A 22,740-nucleotide genomic window follows, 5' to 3' on the forward strand; every position below is an offset into this window, starting at 1 on the left:
ACTATAGAGGGTATTTTGCTAAGTGAAGTCAGAGAAAGACAAATATTGTATGACTTTACTTATATATGGAATCTAAACAAATGAATGATAATTTTTTAAAAGGACTCATAAATTTAGAGCAGAAACTGATGTGGGGTAGTGGGAGAAACAGGTGAAGGGGATTAAAAGATATAAACTTTCAGCTATAAAGTCATGGGGATAAAAAGTACAGCGTAGAAAATATAGTACTGTATCATGTATAGAATTGTTGAATAACTATGCTGTACACCTGGCACTATTGTAACATTGTATATTGACTAGATTTCAATTAAAAAAATTCTGGCTGAAATATAAGATAAAAAATAAAATGTTCTCATTGGTAAGAAAACAAGGGACTCATTTACACTGGTGTTTGGTACACAGGATGTAAAGGATAGGTAGTTATCTTAGTGTACCTATATTTTTTATCACAAGTAACTAGAACCATTCTTTACCACCATTTGGCAGCTGATATGCACATCAAATAGTATCTGTTTCTATTAGGTCTTAGGTTGAAATCTTGCTGGTCACTACTTCTTCAAAAAGTGCCTAGGGTCCTGCTCTTGGCTCAAGTCCAGATGCTCAAGGACTTTATAAACTCTTCACTGGAAGTGAAATGATAAGCTCTTTACGAATGTGTCACAACTTCACCTATATTTCAAAAAAAGCATGTAAATTACATTCATGGTCTTCTACCTTAAATCAATTCCTCTCTGACTCATGACGCTCCCCCTTGGATATCTAATAAGCATCCCAATATAAACCATTCAAAGCTTAATTTGGTCCTCTCTACACCCCATCCATACTGCAATCTTTCCCATCACCACTGAGGTTGGCAGTTCTACCCTACCAGTATTTTACACAAAAAACCTGGAGTCATTCTGAACTCTCATACCACATCTGAACTCTCAGCAAATCTACCTTAAAATGAATATCCAAGTTCCAACTTCTTACCACCATTCTGGTTTCAGATTGTTTTTAAACATTCCGGTTTTAAGCATTAAGTTTTTATTTTTTAAAAAAAATTTTTAATGTTTTATTTCTGAGAGAGACAGCGTGAGCAGGGGAGGGTCAGAGAGGGAGACACAGAATCTGAAGCAGACTCCAGGCTCTGAGCTAGCTGTCGGCACAGAGCCCAACGTGGGGTGCAAACCCATGAACCATGAGATCATGACCTGAGCCGAAGTCAGATGCTTAACCGATTGAGCCACCCAGGTGCCCCCAAGCATTGTTTGTAAATGCTTCTCCAAGGGGCGCCTGGCTGGCTCAGTTGGAAAAGCATGGGACTCTTGATCTCAGGGTTGTTGAGCTTGAGCACCATGTTGGGTACAGAGACTATATAAACAAAACTTTAAAAAATGGAAATACTCTTCCAGCCTCTGTCTTTGCTCCCTTATAGTCAATCCTTTAGTCTGGGTGACCCTTTACAAACATAACTTTTCTCTCCTCAAATTCCTCCAATGGCTCCCCATCTCCTCAAAGATCACGCCCTTTCACATCAACCCCAGCCCTACAACACAGCAAGCATGATGACATAGAAGCTCCAAGAAGCTGTTATTATCTTTTAAGGTTTTGTTGAACGCAGCACCACCGGTACCTGGAATCCTAATAGGACAATGTAAGAAGCTAATGTGTATCTGAATACATGATCTTGCCTCAGAGAGAACACTTGCTGTTCTCTCTGCCAGGAAGGCTCATCCCTCAGACACCTGCTCTCCCTCAGATACCTGATACCTGCTCAGCTCCTTCAAGGGTTTGCTCCAACGTCACCTATCAATAAGGTCTACCTTACCAACTACCGTACTTAAATTGCATCACAAATTCTCTATCCTTCCCTCCACTTTGTTTTCCTTCACAGAATTTCCACCACCTCACCCCCTCCATATATATTACTTACCTGCATACTGCCTGTCATCGCCCATCCCCACACTTTTCAGTTCCATGAGATCAAGAATATTTTGTTCACTGCTGAACCCCTAGCATCTAGGCAGCACCTTGCACTTTGCAAATGCTCTAAGCATTTACATTCCATTAACCTTTTATTAAATTTGAAGGCTAACAGTTAACTTCATGACATCCCTAATATAACAGCAACAAATTTCTTTGCTAGAAATGCTTGCTCAAACATCTACAGTATAAAGAAATACCTAGACTTCTATCTTAAGCCACAGAAGTAATTTAAGAACTGACATAAACTATGATTAAAAGAGAACTCATTCAACACTGCCTAATCACATCCCAGAAGTCGTCTGTATTTATTTAGTAAATCTGTAATGATCTGAAGTCAGAAGAGTTCAGATAATTTTGTGCCCCCACTACCTGCTTAAAATGTGAACAGAAAATTTTTAAAAAGTTCAGTACCACTAGATCAGCAGAAAATGTAAATACATTTACAGTATTTATTGATTTCAAGATTATGCTGAGTGAAAGTCAAACACAACAGAGTATATACTGTATGGTTCTGTTTAAATTTTAGAAAATGCAAACCAATCTACATTGAGACTCAAGCTCAGCAGTTGCCTCGGCTGGGCTGTAAGAGGACAGAATACAATCATGCATGAGGAAACTTACGGGAGGTGATGGAAATGTTCTGTGTCTTAATTATTGATTTCAAGGTTAGGTGCGCATCTGCCAAGACTCACCTAATTGTACAATTAAGATTGATTGAAGGATAAAATACTTTTTGAAGTTAGTAAGATGAAAATGAGAGCTTTTTATTCCCCAAGAATAATCAGAAAGATGAAGGAACCTACGTAGATTTCTTTCAATGAGAAGACCATGTATCTCAAGTGGGTTTGAAAGGATAAGACATATAAATTGAGACTGTACTCTTCAAACCATGCTCATCAAAACAAGGACTATATAAATCCTCTCAAGTAATAATGGCATGTCATTTTATAAGTGAAAAAAAAAAACAAAAACAGGTATAGGGGGTTCAACTTCCCCCAAACCACAGTTTTCAGTTGAACTAAGAATCAAACACAGGCAATTTTCTTAACCCACTTTTCCACCTTAGACTAAATTTTTTTTTTTAATTTCTAGGAGAGAGAGAGAGAGACAGCGTGAGCAGGGGAGAGTCAGAGAGAGAGGGAGACACAGACTGTGAAATAGGCTCCAGGCTCTGAGCTGGCAGTCAGCACAGAGCCTGACGCGGGGCTCGAACCCATGAACCGCGAGATGATGACCTAAGCGAAAGTCGGACGTTTAACCGACTAAGCCACCCAGGCGCCCCATACCTTAGACTAAATTTAAAGGTTGATAATATCTAAGTATTAGTACAGTGCAAGGAAAAAAGCATTCACATCCAGTTTGTTGGCACCACCCTTTCAGAAAAACATTTCAGTAATAACAAAACTTAACAAGGATGCTGCTGTACTAACTACCTGACAATAAAACTGTAAGCAGTTTTAATCTCGATGTCAACCAATAAGAAATGACTAGGTTTTAGTGTGTCACACCTGACTGTAAAAAAGAGTAAGACCTATACAGATGTCTTGAGTAAAAGCCAAATCCTAGAACTGAGTGTATAACAATTTAAGAAGGAAACACAGAAGTTTGGGAAAGAATCATCAAAATATTTATCTGGAGACAAGGAAAAGTGAGGACTTTCACTTTTATCCTTACTTCCCATATTGTTAATTTCTTCATTTTGGCAAATATAATAACAGAAACTAAGATATATGTTTTAAAGACTATCAATGCTGAAGACAAACTGTGAATGAACTTTGACTGTTCTGAATTACATTTAATAAGAAAAGTAGATATTTTGGTTGATTTAGGGAAGAACATACAGTGGAAGAGACTCACAGAAACCTAACTAAGCTTTCTTACCTTCTATAAAGAATGACATTTACTACAATCTTTTAAGGGCCTTAATGTAGGTATTAAAAAGATATTCAGCTAACAAGAAAACAACCAATTAGCTTTCTTAATTTCTGAAATTCAAGAAGACATACCTGGGGATCTCCTGACCCAATCTTCGATAGTGCTGCAGAAGACGTTAATACAAAACTATCCACACTGGGTCCAGCTATTAAGAGTAAATATACTCATGTTTTACAATCTATTATTATTCCTTTGCTACATATTCTCCAAAAAAATTTTTAGAAAGAGGCCCAAAATGTAATAATCACATGCAAGAGCTATTAGGCATAAATAGATTCCTGAAATGGTTGTAATAAACATGTAAATCCTTGGCAATTCCATAATAAATGTGTAAGATATATCTTATAAGACATATGAATTCATAAGATTTTTCCTGAGCAGAAGCATATACATATTGAAGAGAAAAAAAGTTCCTGGGGCTGAGGGAGGGGCGCAAGGGGGTGGGTGCAGACAATGCTCTGGGACCACAACAAAACATTGAAATGAAGAAATTAAATGCTGGGTAACTCCTTCAAAATAGTGTTAACACTTAAATGTATTACTTATATCATAAATATAATTGAGGTCTTACTGTAATAAAAAAAATGGGGCTCCGCCAAAAACTAAATTGAGCATTTTTAACAAAATTAAATAAACCAAAAATGCTTACAACTAAATATGTGAAAATATAGCATCAGTAATCCTTCAATTGAGAATGTTTAGACAAAGTAGAATTCCCTTTATAGGTTTATAAATAAAAGTACATAGCATTAGCATAGCATGGTTTACACTGCTTCAACCCTACTGATGTTTTAAGGACATCATTCTCCACAAAGTATCTTACTATAACAAAGTATCTTACTATTACTCACCTATAATACTCTTTGAACAAATCCTTTATAGACTATTTTGTGCCAAGTATCATGCTAGGGACTGACTACGGCAGAAACACTGAAAACGACTTTACAATGGTATTGCAATTGTACATTTATTTCCTCTCTTACAATGTGAAAAAGTGTGGTGTAGTGAAAATACTGATGTAGAAAAATGTGGGTTGCCAACGGAATGGGAAAAGATAGTTGCAATGACATATCAGATAAAGGGTTGATATCCAGAATCTATAAGGAACTCACCAAACTCCACACCCGAAAAACAAACAACCCAGTGAAGAAATGGGCAGAAGATGTGAACAGACACTTCTCCAAAGAGGACATCCAGATGGCCAACAGACACATGAAACGATGCTCAGCATCCCTCATCAGGGAAATACAAATCAAAACCACACTGAGATACCACCTCACGCCAGTCAGAGTGGTTAAAATGAGCAAATCAGAGAACTCTAGATGCTGGCGAGGATGTGGAGAAACGGGCACCCTCCTACACTGTTGGTGGGAATGTAAACTGGTACAGCCCCTCTGGAAAACAGTGTGGAGGTTCCTCAGGAAATTAACACTAGAACTCCCCTATGACCCAGCAATAGCACTGCTAGGAATTTACCCAAGGGATACAGGAGTGCTGAGGCATAGGAGCACATGTACCCCAATGTTCATAGCAGCACTCTCCACGATAGCTAAAACATGGAAAGAGCCTAAGTGCCCATCCACGGACGAATGGATCAAGAAGATGTGGTTTATCTATACCACGGAATACGACATGGCAATGAGCAACAATGAAATCTGGCCATGTGTAGCAACACGGATGGACCTTGAGGGTGTTATGCTGAGTGAAATAAGTCAGGCAGAGAAGGACAAATATCATATGTTTGCATGTAGAGGAGGATTAGGAGGAACTTAACTGAGGAACAAGGGGGAAAAGAAGGGGGGAAATGGTGGGGGAAAGGGAGAGGCAAACCGTGAGAGACTCTTGAATGCTGACAAAAACTGAGGACTGATGGATGTGGGGGGGGAGGGGAGATGGGCATGGAGGAGGGCACTTATGGGGATGAGCATTGGGTATTATATGGAAACCAAATTGACAATAAACTATTTGTAAAAAAAAAAGAATAAAAAATATAAAAAATAAATGTTTAGAACTCCTAAAAAAAAAAGAAAAATGTGGGTTGCAATTCATGCCAATAAACACTTATGACTCCTTTTTATTTTCAGTGTAATAGAACTATGCGTTAATGTACCATGCAAAACGGATTCTGAAAAAACTGATTGGAGTATGTAAATACTAAAAAAACTTTACTTAAAAATAAGAATATAGCATTTCATAACATTTTTAAGGCTCTGAGGCTCATCAGAAATGACAAAATACTCTAACCTAAAAAGAAAAAAGAACTCTGCAGGCTGTTATTTATATTAAAGTTGTAGTGCTGGAATTATAAAACCTTCTACTGGGTCACAGATTTTTTAAGAATTAAAATAGAAAAACATGTAAGAAATTTTCTAACAAATTTTATCCTTTTAAGAAATAGTCTCTGGGGCGCCTGGGTGGCTTAGTCGGTTGAGCGTCCGACTTTCACTTAGGTCATGATCTCGCGGTTCGTGGGTTCGAGCCCCGCGTCGGGCTCTGTGCTGACTGCCAGCTCAGAGCCTGGAGCCTATTTCAGAGTCTGTGTCTCCCTCTCTCTCTGACCCTCCCCTGCTCACGCTGTCTCTCTCTCTCTCCTAGAAATAAATAAAAATATTTAAAAAAAAAAAAAAAAAAAAAGAAATAGTCTCTGATTTTCTTGAAAAATATTTTTAATTTTTAAAATGTACCATTTCCTCTCTCAAAAACCCAAAACATTCAGGGTGCGTGGCTGGCTCAGTCAGTGGAGCCAGCAACTCTTGATCTTGGGGTTGGGAGTTCAAGCTCCATATTGGCCATTACTTAAAAACAAAATCTTAAAAAAAAAAAAACCCAAAACATTCAAATAACATATATGCTTTAACTACCTTTCTAAAAGACTATTTATGTATGTTAACTTCTCCTTCTACGTCTACAACCCTAGGCTTTGTTTACAGGTAACTACCAGTTTTTCATACTGAGAATCTATCTAAACTAAAATTTGTGTCTACCTTTTAGAGAACTATGCAGAGGTATTAAAGGCTTAAAAAAACAAACAAACAAAACAAACTTTAACTATACAGAAAATAGTCTCCCAACTATTTTACAGACTCCAACCATGTTTTTCCATTTTAAATTTTGTCCGAATATCTAACACTTCTGTTGATCATATATTATTAAAACAGGAATTCAAATAGCAAACAAATAACAGATGTTTTAAATAACTGTGGCAAATTCTATCCTTTTAAAAGTACTTGCATATTTAAAACATTTTATTAAGGTGTTGAAAGGGAAAAAAAAGTTTTACAGTCAAAGATTTACTGACATGATTATCAATGCTTTCAATCAGAGTCAAACAAATCTTAAAATATGCATTGAGACTTCATTATTGTCCATCTTAATCTCCTTTCATCTGAAATTCAGAAGTCATGTGTCCACTTTAGGGAAGATTTATATATGAAAAAGTTTATTAGAAAAATAAACAACTTTAAATTTTACAATATTTTCCACTTCCAAAATTCTTATATATAAAGCAGATGTGCCTTACGGTTTAAACATAATCTGATTTACAAAATCTCATTTAGTCCTAAAGATACAAAAACACAAATGGTGAATGTTGGTAACTATTAGGAAGTTCAATGTATAATTTTGTTAAAAACACCATTTGTTGCAGGTACCTAATGCAGCAATATTTACTGAAAAGTATAAATGACTTTCACTGAAATTTACTGTACTTGATAATTACCCAAATTAACATTATCAAATCAAAACGTAGATTAAGTTGTGTGGTTTAGGTAAAATTTTTCCAAAACTTTTATCAGCCATACCAGGAACTGACAAATTTTTCCTTAAAAGGTCAGAAAGTAAATATTTGAGGTTTCCAGGCTGTAAGTTCACACTACTCAACTGTGCTACTACAGGGAGAAAGCAGGCAGAGACAATACGCACGTGAGTGGCTATCCCTGTGGGCTGCAGTTTGCCTGCTGCTGAACTGGACAACGGATTTTGAATAAGAGACTGATTATTTCAGGTGCCGTATTACAAATATGTCATATATGGGGGTTAGGAGGAACAATATAAATGAGTAAACATCACTAAATAAACTATTATGAGTTAAAAATTTCACTTATTTCCCAATCTTAATTGCATGTGTGTATATATACAAGTTATAAAACTACTTCAATTCTGTACTCTTTTTGGTGTGTTAATATCAGACCAAAGTCAGATAAGCAGCAAAGTACCATGAGTGATTGAGTACTCACAGGCTAGCTAGCTAATCAATAACCATGAAATTAGGTTTTGAAAATATTTCCACACAATGAAAAAAAAAATTTATTTGCTGTGCCCCTAAAGAAAATGAGATGTATACTTCAGATGTCGTTTTAAAAATTCAACTGAATTGTTACAATTTTGAAGCTAAATGTGATTTGCTTTGTTTTATTAGAAAAAATACTCAGGCAAGGTCTACAATCATCGGTCAATTAAGAATGACTTACAAGAACATGAGGCAATAAAATAAAAAATACAGGTACAAACTATATATCTGAAACACTTCTATTTGGCAATTTTATAACAAATCAAACTTTTAAAAGAACAAAGGAGATCGCAGATTACTTTGTAGATACAGAATAAAGCAATTGATGAAGTGCTTAAGCAAAAGAAAACAAAAAAACACACTGCTTTTCTTTTTAAAAAATAAAATCACATTTGCTACAGATCAAATGGATAATACCCTTATTAAACAACCATTCCAGAATGTCTTATAGTAGCAGTGCTTTTATTTGCACTTCATTTAATTTTATATGACTCATTTCATGTATATAGCTCTTTACCCCACTGTTAACGAATAAAGTCTCCCATAATTTTTATTATTTTTAAAATTTTTTAAAGTAAATGAGAAATGATTTATGTATCATGGAACCTTTCCCATTTTGGAACCAAAGGCTTAATTCTATATTTTTGTCTATTCTTTTCTTTAAAAAATTTAGTGTAAAAACTGCTGGTTTTTATATCACTGTAGTATAGTGAAAACTCCTCAATCAGGAGTATTTTCTGCAGTTTGACTGCATATAACCACATATACTTTACAATATGTCCTTCCAACAGTAAGGAAATAATTGATTTCACGGTCACTGTCAGAAATGAGTGCCATAATTCTATTATGGGTATAGGTCCTCCCTCAAAGACTTTCTGGAAGGATGTTCAATGTGTTTTGTTCTTATAGATATTAACAGTAGTACATAGTCCCTTAAGTCTGCAAAGACATTTATTGTTAAAGAAGGTGCTTTATTAACAATTCCTCTGGCAGCACTAGTGAATTACAATATCCTTCAATATTATTTCTACCCATAATATATACATTTAACTTTCATGCCTCTAGAAAAACATCTACAGTACATTTCATAATATAAAAATATATTACAAATCTGCTGAATTATTTACAAGCAATGTTCTATTATCTCTATGCAACATTTGTTTGATACAATACTAACAAGTTACACATATTTCCATTTCTGTAAGGTAAAAAAAATCCATATGGCTTCTTGCTTACCAAGCAAGAAAGTGATTTTATTTTCCTTTTCAAAACCAACTTTGGTGCATAAAGGATTCAGTTTGAAGATACTTTAAAAAAAAAAAAAAAAAAAAAAAATTTTTTTTTTTTTTATGTTAAGAAAAAACACCTCATAAACCAAAGGCGAAATTTCCTCAGAAAAAAAAAATTAGAGGCTTATATAGGTTAAAATGAAAATATGAGGATTATTCAAATAATTTGAAATAGAGGTTTTTCAAAAACCGTTAACAGATTAGTTATATAGGTAAATATTAACATACTGTACTCCATGAGAAAACCCTAGTCCTGAAAAGGGAGCCACCAGACATACTGCAACACTCTTTAACAGAAATTTTCAGCCCTAATTCGATAGACGAATTTTTAGTTGATTGCAAATGTCGTTCACTGTTTGCTTAAATACAAATTGAACACTTTTCTTATCAGAGTTCTGCAAAAGAACACAAATGGCAACCAATCACATCTATTTATCATAATTGAAAGGTAAATTATCTCTTGATAATTTTCATTGGCTAAATATTTCCTAATATGACTTCAAATCAATAGACACTGTCAAGACAAATATCCTTACAGTGCTTTTGGTATTTTTAAGGGCACATGTTGTAATTGTTTTTCTTTCCAATATAAACTACTGTAATTGCTAAAGGGGGAAAAAAAAAGCAGCTTAAAGCAGCAAGCATGCAAAGCCTTTAAGAAGCTGTTCCACTAAGTTGCCAGAAGAGTGTTTGCTCAGTCTCCCACAGTACCATTCCATGAAAATGTGGATATACAGTAATATATTAATATATTCCACAGAAGAGCCTACTTCATTCACAGAATGTTTACACTAAGCATAAATATTATTCTAAATACCGGATTTAAGAAAAAAAAAGGAAGGGGGTTATGACTCTAATGTGCAACTTTTACTAAACCCATTGTCAGTGACTAAGACTGCAGGTGTCCCCGCTTGTTTGCTTTTTATGTATTTATTTATTTTTTACCTCTTCAACCTCTTCTGCGGCATTGTTCTAGAAAAAAAGAGGGAATATTCTTTTATTCAACTGAATAAAAAATACATTAAATATTTCAAAAGAAACATTACAAACATTAATAAGATATAGGCAGTGTGATAATTACTGATCATTAAAATTTATTTCCAAAGCATTCATACATTAATGGATGCAAACTGTTATATAATATAGCTTTTTAATAATTCCTTTTTATGTCAGCTAATGTGATTCGAAAAAAGAATATCATGCCTAACACATGCATGTTAGCCAACTAGGACTTTCTTTAAAACTGATGTTTAAATCTTGAATAAACAGGTTTAGTTTCATTTTGAATATATATATAGAAGGTCTGTCATGCTTTCATTTTGAGATGTGTATAAGCTACAAAATATTTCTCTTAAAACAGGTTAGAATAATCGCTGTATTGTTTTTACCTAATTTCACAAGTTCTCCAAATCAAAATCCAGCCCTCGCTCACAGGTTTACACCACAGGAAATGTAGCCAGTTCTATTAATCTGTACCACTTTAAGAAAGATTCCATTCTAATTCCAGAATAGCAGAAGCACGAAGATTTAAACTCAAAATGAAATGTTAAGACTGGAGCGGGGGGGCAGTAATAAAGTTAAAGAAAATTAATTCCACAGGTGCATTTAATATCTTAAGAACATCTTCATTACCCAAGAATTAAATCAACTCAGAACTGCAGACTTAACACTTTCCGAAGCATACAATGCAATTCCTACACTCTTTTGGACAGTAGTTCTGCACCTCAATGGTTTTTTTTTTTTTTTTAAGTTATTTTCACAAAAATATATCTAAATTGCTTCCTATATACACAAAATAGCAAAAATAAGCTGGTCTGTGAAAAAGACCCTTAGAGTGGGGGAAGTAGAATGCAGGGCAGAAACACAAAAGTTAGTCTGAATCTTATAATTAAGATTCATGCCCCTTTGTCAACTCTCTGCCTAAAGGATGTTTACAACCAATTCTAATAGCAGGGTGGCTCTCCCCAAATATCACTCTTTTAGAATGCTAATTTTAATTACTCCCTTCAAAGAGTAAGCAGAAATAAACCCTAAATTAAGTACCAGTAAATAAAGAATATTCAATTATTTTTCTTATAAAGAAAAAGGTAAATCATGATTTTCCCACATTTTTGATAGTGGATGTCCCTCAATCTTCTCCCTTACAGTAATTTCACCATTTTTTATGCTACTTAATTTCTTGATAACACAGTTCCATCCCACAAAAAACAAGTTTTTGTTGTACTTATTATTAGCATCTGTACTAGAAGATGTTTAAAACAATTTGGGGAGTTGGGGCGCCTGGGTGGCTCAGTCAGTTAAGCATCTAACTCTTGATTTCAGCTCAGGTCATGATCTCATGGTCACTGGATAGAGCTCAGAGGTGAGCTCTGTGCTGGCAGTGTGGAGCCTGTTTGGGATTCTCTCTCCCTCTCTCTGCCCTCTCCTTCCTCTCAAGTTTAATAAACTTAAAAAATAGTAATTTGGGGAGAATAGGGAAAACTTAAGAATCTTGGTACTTCCACAGGGCAAGGTTCATTCATTATGTGAGAATTTCATTCTCAGAAGGTATTTTAAATTATAGAAATCCTATTATACTAAATAACCTTCCAAAAAGTTGAGTCATAGAATGAACAGAAATTTCAGATGTTTAACTGCTTCAGAATTTGGCACAGGACAGAATCTCTTTATGATAGCTAAAATTCACACTTGGGTATCAATTATTGTATCTTATTCAACCTATTCCTATGCAAAATACATATCAAGTTTTAAAACATAGAAAATTTGCTCATAAAGAGTGCCTTTTAAGTATTTTCCCCACTTTCTGAATCACCCTAGTATACATCATTTGGATGGAGGCAGTGTGGAGTTCAGTCATATCCTATCTGTGTAACTTTAGACAAGCTATTTAAATTCTTGCCTCAGTTTTCCAATCTGTAAAACAGAGATAGTAACACCTACTTCACAGGCTGCTGTGAGGATGAAGTGTATGTAAAGCACCTAGCAAAGTGACTCAGCACATAGTCAGAAATGTTGGTCTCTTCTCCTTCCCCCCCTATACCTTCATAAGCACAGCACACTAAAACAAAGGTCAGATCAGAAAATTATTAGCAATATGAATACTGAACTACCTCTTAAAAACAAACACAACAATATTTAAACTGCTCTAAAAAGTCTGGGTAGAGTAGAAGTTTAAAAAATTCATCATTTATGGTTATTTTAGGGCATTTGCAGCATACTTCCAGGTCCACAAAAGTCTGTTATTATAAAAAGAATTACATACTTAAACAAAAGGCACTTATTTTCAAAATAGTATGTACATTTCAATCTAAGCTATATAAAATACATCTGGAATTAAGTTGGCATACAAACTTTACTAGAATAATTATCCTTCTGGGTTCTACAATTTATAAACCTTTGTGATATAATTTTTATATACAAAGCTCTAGAAAGAAACTATGTTCATCCTGAAATTCAGGTCAAAATAAGTCCTAACCTTACATCTAAAATTTAAGGAAATTTAAGACTACGATTCAAAAATTAAAACATCAAATCAAGAATTAAATTACCTGTATATGTTTGGATCCAAAAGCAAGGCAGTATCTTTGGGTAGCTTTGATAAATGAACTACTTTAGTTTTTAATTGATGTCGTTCACTTTCATTCACCCACACGTCAGGCAGACTATGAATTAAAAAACAAGTCATCAATGAAATAGCATTAATTTTAAACTTACTCTATCATAGAACTTCACATTACCCAGACTTTTCTGCTAGTGTGACTGAGCCACAGAAGTTAACAAGTTTCTCAGAAGCCAAAGAAATAGCAATGAGATGCAGAGTCCCAGCTAAAAAAAGACAGTGAAATTTCAGGCATGAATTTGGGAATGAACTGGGAATTTTGGTGGCAAAGCTATATCCAAACTTAGAAACATATTATAAAACACTGCCTTGTCTTTTAGTTCACTGAATAAAAGTCATACTTGAGCATGACTTGATGGATAATTTGACAATGAATTTTTTTTTTATTGAGGTATAGCTGACATCCAACGTATATTAGTTTCAGGTATACAACATAGTAGCTCGACAATTCTAGACATTATTCTTTCACCATATCAAATTATTATAGTACTATTGACTATATTCCTTATAGCTAACACCAAGAAATAAGTAGACATTCCAGGAGATTAAACTCTACTTTAAAAATGGATGTGACCAAAATCCTGAATTCAAAGAAATTTAATTCTACTGAAAAATTCAAACAGAAGCAATTAGATTGATATCTGTACTGATCAACATCCAAAATACTAGAAATACAAAGATATTTGATACTTTAAACTATGTTTATAACCTTAATATAAAAAGAGCTCTTACAAATCAGTATGAAACAGCTGAATATTCACCAGGGAAGACAAAGGATACAAGCCAACAATTCATTAATGATAAAAACAGTTTAAAAATTATCTTATTTGTAATCAAAGAAATATAAAATGTAAGAATGATAACAGTCAGTGTTAATAACAAACCAGAGAGTAAGTTCTCTAATGTAGTAGGTAGGATTATTATTGGCACAAACTTTTAGGAAGACAATGCATATTGAAGCCCATTAACATTTTGCATAGTTTGTGTACTGATTGATCTTAATATCTCTTTAAGCGTAGAGAAAAATGGGAGGGCCTGGGGGGCTCAGTTGGTTAAGCATCCAACTTTGGCTCAGGTCATGATCTCTCCGTTTATGGGTTCGAGCCCCGCATCAGGTTCTGTGCTGACAGCTCAGAGCCTGAAGCCTGTTTCCAATTCTGTGTCTCCCTCTCCCTCTGCCCCTCCCTAGCTCACACTCTGCCTCTCTCTTCTCAAAAATAAAGAAACCGTTAAAAAAATTTTTTTTTTAAAAACAGTAGAGAAAAATGGGTAACTTTAGTGTTTTAGCAAAAAAGGGAGTTCATGAAATAAATTTTACACAGCCCATTTCAAAATATTTTACAGTAGCATTTCCACAAAATCTGGATGGGGGCATGTGAAAAATATGTTCTATATTAATGGAAGTTTGATAGTCACAGGATTTAAAAAAAGGCTAGATTTCTTTACCAATATACTGTGTATTGTAAACTCCCAAATCCCTTAATTCAGATCACATTAACATCTCCTTAAAATGAAATCTAAGAAACAATATTGTAGAAAAATATTAAGTAACAACGACAAATGTTAATCACATAGTATTACTTTCTGAAAACCTCAAGTATATACAATGAGGGTCCATTTATTTATTTATTCTATTCTTGGTATTTATTGATTTTATCCCAAACTTCTATGATATACTTTTATTACCTTTTCTAAATAGAAAAAATTTTTAATAAAAAGATAAAAGGAGGGGCACCTGGGTGGCTCAGTTGGATTAGCATCCAACTCTTGATTTTGGCTCAGATCATGATCTCACAGTGGGTGGGTTCGCGCCCCACATCGGGCTCTGCACTGCCAGTATGGAGCCTGCTTAGGACTCTTTCTCTCTCTCCCTCACTCTATGCTCTCTCCCCAAAATAAATAAATCAACATTTAAAAAAAAAAGATAAGAGGAAAATTAGACATGAAAAATCTAATTAAGGAAAATCAAGGCCATAAAAATATAATGCTTTTGGAAAACTAGCTAAATGATTTTTTTTTAATCCCTGTGAACTAGACAACGTTCAGAAACTTTTTAAACAAGTGATTCAAACAAAGGCATGGCTAAAGCTACTTGCATACTGCATGAGCATCATTTAAAAATCGTAAAAGCCACCTGGGTGGCTCAGTGGGTTAAGCGTCCAACTTCAGCTCAGGTCATGATCTCACAGTTCATGGGTTTAAGCCCTGCACTGGGCTCTGTGCTGACAGCTTAGAGCCTACCTAGAGCCTGCTTCAGATTCTGTGTCTCCCTCTCTCTCTAACCCTCCCCTGCTTGCTCGCTCTCACACACACACTCTCTCTCTCTCCCAAAAATAACAAACATTAAAAATTTTTTTTTAAAATATCATAAAAATAGAGGTGCCTGGGTGGCTCAGTCAGTTAAGTGTCCGACTTTGGGTCAGGTCATGATCTCAGGGTTCATGGGTTCGAGCCACATATGTGGAATCTATGCTGTCAGTACAGAGCCACTTCAGATCTTCTGTCCCCCTCTCTATCTGCCCCTTCTCCACACAAGTACACGTATACTCTCTGTCAAAAATAACATTAAAAAGAAAATAGGAGAACAAACTAAGGGTGGATGGGGGGGTGCGGGGGGATAGGTGATGGACACTGAGAGGGCACTTGTTTGGATGAGCACTGGGTGTTGTATGTAAGCTAATTTGACAATATATTATATTCTTGAAAAAAAAAAGAAAAGGAAAGGAAAAGAAGAGAGGCTCCTGAGTGGCTCAGTCAGTTAAGCATCTGACTTTGGCTCAGGTCATAATTTCACAGTTCAGGAGTTTGAGCCCGATGCCAGGTTCTGTGCTAAGAGCTCAGAACCTGAAGCCTGCTTTGGATTCTGTGTCTTCTCTCTCTGCCCTCTCCTGCTCACACTCTGTCTCTCTCAAAATTAAACATTAAAAAAATTTTTTTAAGAAATAAGAGAATCTATCAATTATACAGTATTTCAAATACTTACATGTCTTCAGGCATCCAATGAAGCAAAAGCTTTATCTTTCCAGAATCCTCTTTTCTCTTAGCTATTACCTAGTAATGATATAAAAGAGATCATAAAAATGATTTGTAAACATTATTTTAATGCATCAATAAAACCACTTTTGATTCTAATTAAGAATTTTTAAGTGTTCATATCCTGGAGCAGATATTACCACAATATTTTGTTCTGACCTGCTTTATAGTAGCTTCACCTTTGATCATATATTTTCACAGAGAAAAAAGGAGTTGAAGAAACTCTGTATGCCCAAATACTAATAACCATATTACCTTTATTAAGGGACTAAAAATGCTATTTATTCTACTATTAAAGTCTGAAGATTAGCTAGATTACCAATCAACAATCCATTATTAGTTTAAATATTTTTAAAGAATAAAACAATAAAGAAAAAATAACTGCAGAGATGGGAGAAGTCTGTAATTTATATCTAAGATATTTGTTGTCTGCTGGTTGGTTTGTGTTATTTTAAATGACAGACATATCAGCAGTTAGGTTCAATTGTAAGGAATCTACAGATCTAAGTTAAACAGTAGATCAATCTAAATAAAAAGACCTATATAACAGAAAGTGTAAAAAAGGCAATACACTGGTCATTCATTACTAGATTCTGAAAATTAATGTTTAAATAAACTAAAATGGTATTTTGTAACTCTTACAACTTCTATATTAGCAAAATTAGCACTTTAGTGTTCCCATAATCTAAATCTCAGTATTTTTAGCAACTTCAAGCTGCAAACAACTACCTCAAAATATATTGAAGTATATTAAAGTAAAAACAGCACTTTATACAAAAATAAAACAATAATTCCCATTATTTAAAAACCAATAGTTAAGTACTCTAATTCTGGACTTGATAATGAGATTAATTTCAAAGCCCAAAGACAAACCTGAGGATGCTGAAACAAAATACCTCTACAAAAAACATAAGATATAAAAACAATGGAAACCAACCAAGCACACCAAGTCTACTGACTAGTAACTAGGATTCTGCTGACCTCTTCTGGAGAAGGTCCGGAAGAAAATGTTTCAATTAAAGAAGTGAAAACAAATTAGGCAAACTGCATAACATAGTCCCACCTCACACATATATTTTTCTACAAACTGTTTCCTTATCTGTATGGCTAGTTCCTGTAACTGCTTATTTGTTTACTAGGATACTTAAAATTGTGGTAAGTATTGGCTATCGGACTGCTAAAAGAAGCAATTCTGTTAACACATATTGCCTCCATCAAAATCTTTCTAGTCATGGAACGGGGGAGAACCCGTCCACCTAATTCCTTTCTTTTCTATTATGTTCAATGAAGACCTTTTCCCAGACTGATGTCTCTTCCGTCCACTTTCCTCAGGAAAAAGCATTCCTCAAGATTACACTCTTATTTTTGTGGCTCTTCCTCGGTCAATGTACTCATGCCTTCCCAAGGTCTTCTGAGATGCAAATCATCCCTATTCCTTAGTTTTTATGGAAAAAAACCCTTGTCATACCTTGTATGACAAACATAGCTATATGTTCTTAAAATCCCTCAAATGTTTTCTACAGCTAAAAAACCTATTTTCATTTTCATAGATGAAAATAAATTAAAAATTTTCCAGACTCCTAATATCATCACCTTCACTTTTTGATCATGACTCTTCCTCCCATGGTGAACCTAAGGATTTCATCACAAGGAGCTGCTCTAATGAAAGCATGTGAATGTTGGTCCTTCATTTTTTAAAATACAACTGTACTCATCATTGTCACCACTATTCCCTAATATGTAGAGATACTTGCTAGTTACCAAGCCATTATTTCATCAGATTTATTGCCCTTTAAAATCAGTGAGAAGCCCCAAATCTCACTCCTCAGACTTCCTTATTTATACTTGGTTCCAATCTGATTCCTTTAAATACCACTAATATGATGAAAGCTTCCATATTTGTTATCTGTAGCCATACTTCTCTGGGCTCAAACTCTTACATCCATCTGCCTAAGTTAAAGAGGTAGGAGATTCTCTACTGAATGTATCAAAATTACAACTCTTGATACTCCCCTCTCCCCCAATCTGCTTTCCCCAAAGCCTCTATTAAATAGCCCAACTTCATTATTTTGCCCAGTTGCCTAGGCCAGAAACACTGTGGTCATCCCTTACTTTCAATACCAAACCTGACACCTGATCCATCCATAATGCTGGTCAGTACTCCTTTAAAAAGATATCCAGAGTCTAACCCTTCTCCACATCTAACCATTCTAAGCATCTCCACAGTTAAGTATTCTGGCCTTTTCTCACATGAGATTAAAAGGTTTGATCTCCCTTTCCCCCATCCTGACCTACATTCTGCTCTCAACAAAGAAACCCAAGTGAGCACATTAAAATCCACATGAGAGAAGAGTTCACCAGAGTAGGGGATGGAGGCAGAGATGGAACTACAAAATTACACTAGAAAACCTTTGACAGATGGGAATGTTCTGTATCTTAACTGTGGCGGTGGTAGAGGTTTCATAGGTAAGTACCATTGTCAAAATTCATAGAACTGTTTACTTTCAATGGGTAAAGTTTATATTTATTATACTTCAATAAAAATTATTATGAAAAAAATCACATCAGATCATGGCTACTCACATTTCTTCAATGGCTTCCCATCACACAAAGAATAAAAGCCATGGTTTTGGTCAAACAAGGTTCTCCCTGCTCCATGACTTAACGTTTACTTTCTCTGCCTTCCTGCATACTTGGCATATTTTCAAACATACTTGGTATATTCCCACTTTGCAATTTTATACTTGATTTTCCCTCTAGCGATGATGTTCATTCCCCTAATAACAATGTTCATACCCTCACTTTCTAAGGTTTTACAATTTTACTATTTCATTTTATTTATTATGTCTCTTCCACTAGACACATTTTATTGTTCTGATTTAACCAGTTTTGTTCCCTGCTATATCATTAGTACAAAGTAGGTACTCAGTATTTGAGTGAATGGACAAATGAGTACTAATACCACACTATGGGTCTGGTGACCACATCTTACTTATTGACATTTGAAAAAAAAAAAACAAACAATTATAGACCAAATCATAAACCTAACTTCAAGGAGGACTTCAACCATCAATGCTGAACAAGCCCCTGATCTGCTGAATGAACCCCAACAAAATTCTCAGTACAGCCACTTTAACTTTGGTCTTCACAAACTCTATTTTTCCTTTCAATCCCTTCATTCTTATTTAGGTAACTATATTTCCACCTTTTTTAATGTTTATTTTTGAGAGAGAGACAGAGTGAGCAGGGGAGGGTCAGAGAGAGAAGGAGACACAGGCTCCAGGCTCTAAGCTGTCAGCACAGAGCACAATGTGGGGCTTAAATCACGAACCATGAGATCATGACCTGAGCCAAAGTCAGATACTTAACGGCCAGAGACACTCAGCTGCCCCTCCAATGTTGGTTTTTTTTTTTTAATTCCATTTTCTTTAAAAGAGAATATGGTTCACCATTCCTCAAACCCATACTCACACGTCTCATGTGCTCCAATCTCAGGACTCTGGTTCCCTTGTTTTGTGTCTAATCTTCTACCTTTCTTGCCTTTAATTCTGGCAATCATAATCAAAATTGGGAATTTTTCATGGGAAATATACATAAAAGAAAAAGTAAAAATGCAATGCAACAAAACCTCAAGGTTATAGGAGATGCAAAAAATAGATACTCAAACCAGTAGAGAAATTGGTATCAGTACTGATCTTTTTGTATTTTATTCTTATGCATTCTGTTTGACCTAAAAACTAAAACCTAAATTTAGTAGATTTTATATTTCAACAGTCAAAATTAAACAATCTCTTTCTTCAGGGATTCAAACAAGGTCTGATCTAAAATTTACCTTGGGTGCCTGGGGGTCTCAATCGGTTAAGCCTCTGACTCTTGATTATGGCTCAGGTCATGATCTCATGGTTCATGAGATCAAGCCCTGCGCTTGATCTCCGTAAGGGCTCCACATTGTATGTGGGACCTGCTTGGGATTCTTTTTCTCCCTTTGTCTCTGTTCCTCTCTTCCCCACTCTCTCTCTCAAATAAATAAAATTTTTAAAAGCCACTTAAAAAAAATAAAGATGACTGCATAATAAAATGGCAAAGGGTATGGGAAAAAGAACAACTCTGTTACCTCCTAGCTAACCAAAAACAAAGTATTTATTGCTTTTTCAAATTTGGTTCTTTTCCTATATTGATAACAACATAGTTATTCAGCAAATAAATGGACTGTATACTATGTATCAGGAACAATTACAGAAATTTGGGATATGTCAGAGGTGCCTGGGTGGCTCAGTCAGTTAAGTGTCCGACTTTAGCTCAGGTCATGATCTCATGGTTCTTGGGTTCGAGCCCCACGTCAGGCTCTGTGCTGACAGCTAGCTCAGAGCCTGGACCCTGCTTCAGATTCTGTGTCTCCCTCTCTCTGATCCTCCCCTGCTCACACTGTCTCTCTCTCTTTCAGAAATAAATAAATGAACATTAAAAAGAAATTTGGGATATATCAGTAGAATAAATAAATAAAAATTCCATCCTTCAGAGCGCCTGGATGGCTCAGTTGGTTAAGACCCAATTCTTGGTTTGGCTCAGGTTGATCTCAATTTCCTGACTGCAAGCGCCATGTTGGGCTCTGTGCTGGCAGCATGAAGCCTGCTTGGGATTCTAGCTCCCTGCCCCTCCCCCACTCATGATATCTCTGTCTCTCTCAAAATAAATAAACTTAAAAATTAGTGGAAACTAATTTGACAATAAACTATTTGTAAAAAAAAAAAAAAAAAAAAAAAATTAAATTCTCTCCTTCACAAATCTTTAATTTGATGGCCATTATATTATTTCTGTTTAATATCATCTGTTTATGGGGCTGAGGGAAAAGCATGTAAGCACTCAGGATAGGAGTTAAAAGAAGTCTAATATTCTAATTTTACAAATGAGGAAACCAGAAAAGACACCTAATTATAAGATCAAAGCCTGATCTCCAAATACCTACAAGCCCAAATGTCACCCTAATATTCCTAAATAGCTCAAAGTAAAGGCTACAATATTCAACTGAACCATCAAAATGTTGAACTGTGGGAAAAATACAGTTGACTCCTGAGCAAACCAGAGGTTAGGGCCACCAACCACTCACCCAGTTGAAAACCCACATATAACTTTTGATTCCCCCAAAACTTAATAGCCTACTGTTGACCAGAAACCTTACCAATAACATAAACAGTTGATTAACACATGTTTTGTGCATTATATATATCATATACTACATTCTCCTAGTAAAATATTAAAATCATAAGAAAAAATAATTTACAGTACTTTACACTATGTTTACCAGAAAAAAATCTATATATAAGTTTAAACCCATGTTGCTTAAGAGTTAACTGTATTTGCTTTATAACCAACAATACAAGTAATTTTTAAAATACTGATAAAGCAGAGCTTTGAGATTTTGTTAAAATATATTTTCTTAGATTTTGAGTTTAGAAATATGATTGGTAAAGTCAAAATACATGTTCTTGCAAACCTACATAGATAATTTAAAAAACAACAACAAATACTTACAGTACTATGAAAAACAACACTGTGTCCCTTCCCTAAACTTTCTATATGAGCTGAGAGGTTAAAGCATATGGCTCGATGTCTTATCGCATCCAGTGTTTGTGCATCGAAGAAATCATGTGGTCGTGCTAAAAGTCAACACAAAAGAAGTAAAGAATATTTAGAATTTAGAAAAATGTAACAATCTGCCAAACAGCCAAATAGTCCATTTTCTATAAAAAATGTAGTAAGTAAGGATTAAGACAATTAGCAAGTAACTATCTGATGGTTAAATAAAAAATTTACTTTGCATTCAGAACATGGGGTCTAGCTGACAAGAATACACAAAAGCTAATGCGTGAATGTGGCTTAATTGTGCCGTTTGGTGTGTGAGGTTCTACTCTCAGACTTCATGATTCCACATTTCAGTTATCTTTTCCATATAATTTCATATTTTACTCCAGCATCTCGCCTGATCACTAGTTCTGCATTTTCAACAATCTGATGAGTGTCTCCAAATATCACCACACTGAGATCTAATTCACCACAGCCAAACAAATAAAATATGTCATGAATATTCTATATTAACATGTAATCAAAAATTTTCCAAATTTGGGGCACCTGGCTGGCTCAGTTGGAGGAACATATGACTCTTGATATCAAGGTCATGAGTTCAAGACCCACACTGGGTGTAGAGATTACCTTAATATAAATATACTTTAAAAAAACTGCAAATTTGACAAACTGGTTAATATTTTTTTGGAGTTTTTGACAATTATTTTCTTGACTGTAAATAACTCTTCCAACAACAATCTAAGAAAATTATGAACACATCCTTGAATGCCAAGGAGTCCCCCAAAATTCTTTTTAATTCCCAATTCTACCCGTTATTTGCTGTGCAATTAGGCAAACTGCTTAATCTACTTAGCCTGCTTCCTTATTTGTGAAATGAAGATAACAACAATTATAGTTTAGGAAAAAGAAATGCATGTGAAAAAATGCCTTCATAAGTCACAGTTTATATTAACAAAGTTTTATTACTTTTAAAAACAAACTCACAAACCTAGAGTAAGCAATCTTTTAGTGTAATCACAAAACTA

General features: G+C 34.9%; 1 protein-coding gene across 1 annotated transcript in view; it reads right to left on the reverse strand.

Moving 5' to 3' along the window:
• Nucleotides 1-7,320: 7,320 nt before the first annotated feature.
• Nucleotides 7,321-22,740, reverse strand: part of AEBP2 (AE binding protein 2) — a 69,801-nt gene continuing 54,381 nt past the window's right edge. Inside the window, exons 5-9 of the mRNA XM_039249017.1 lie at nt 21,665-21,789; nt 16,083-16,150; nt 13,029-13,142; nt 10,426-10,452; nt 7,321-9,875 (exon numbers count right to left, since the gene is read on the reverse strand). Of these exons, the coding sequence (XP_039104948.1) occupies nt 9,830-9,875; nt 10,426-10,452; nt 13,029-13,142; nt 16,083-16,150; nt 21,665-21,789 (380 nt within the window). The 3' untranslated portion in view covers nt 7,321-9,829. The remainder of the gene's footprint in view (nt 9,876-10,425; nt 10,453-13,028; nt 13,143-16,082; nt 16,151-21,664; nt 21,790-22,740) is intronic.

Source organism: Hyaena hyaena, unplaced genomic scaffold (assembly GCF_003009895.1).
Source record: "Hyaena hyaena isolate Hyena2069 unplaced genomic scaffold, ASM300989v1 scaffold_326, whole genome shotgun sequence".
NCBI lineage: Eukaryota > Metazoa > Chordata > Mammalia > Carnivora > Hyaenidae > Hyaena > Hyaena hyaena.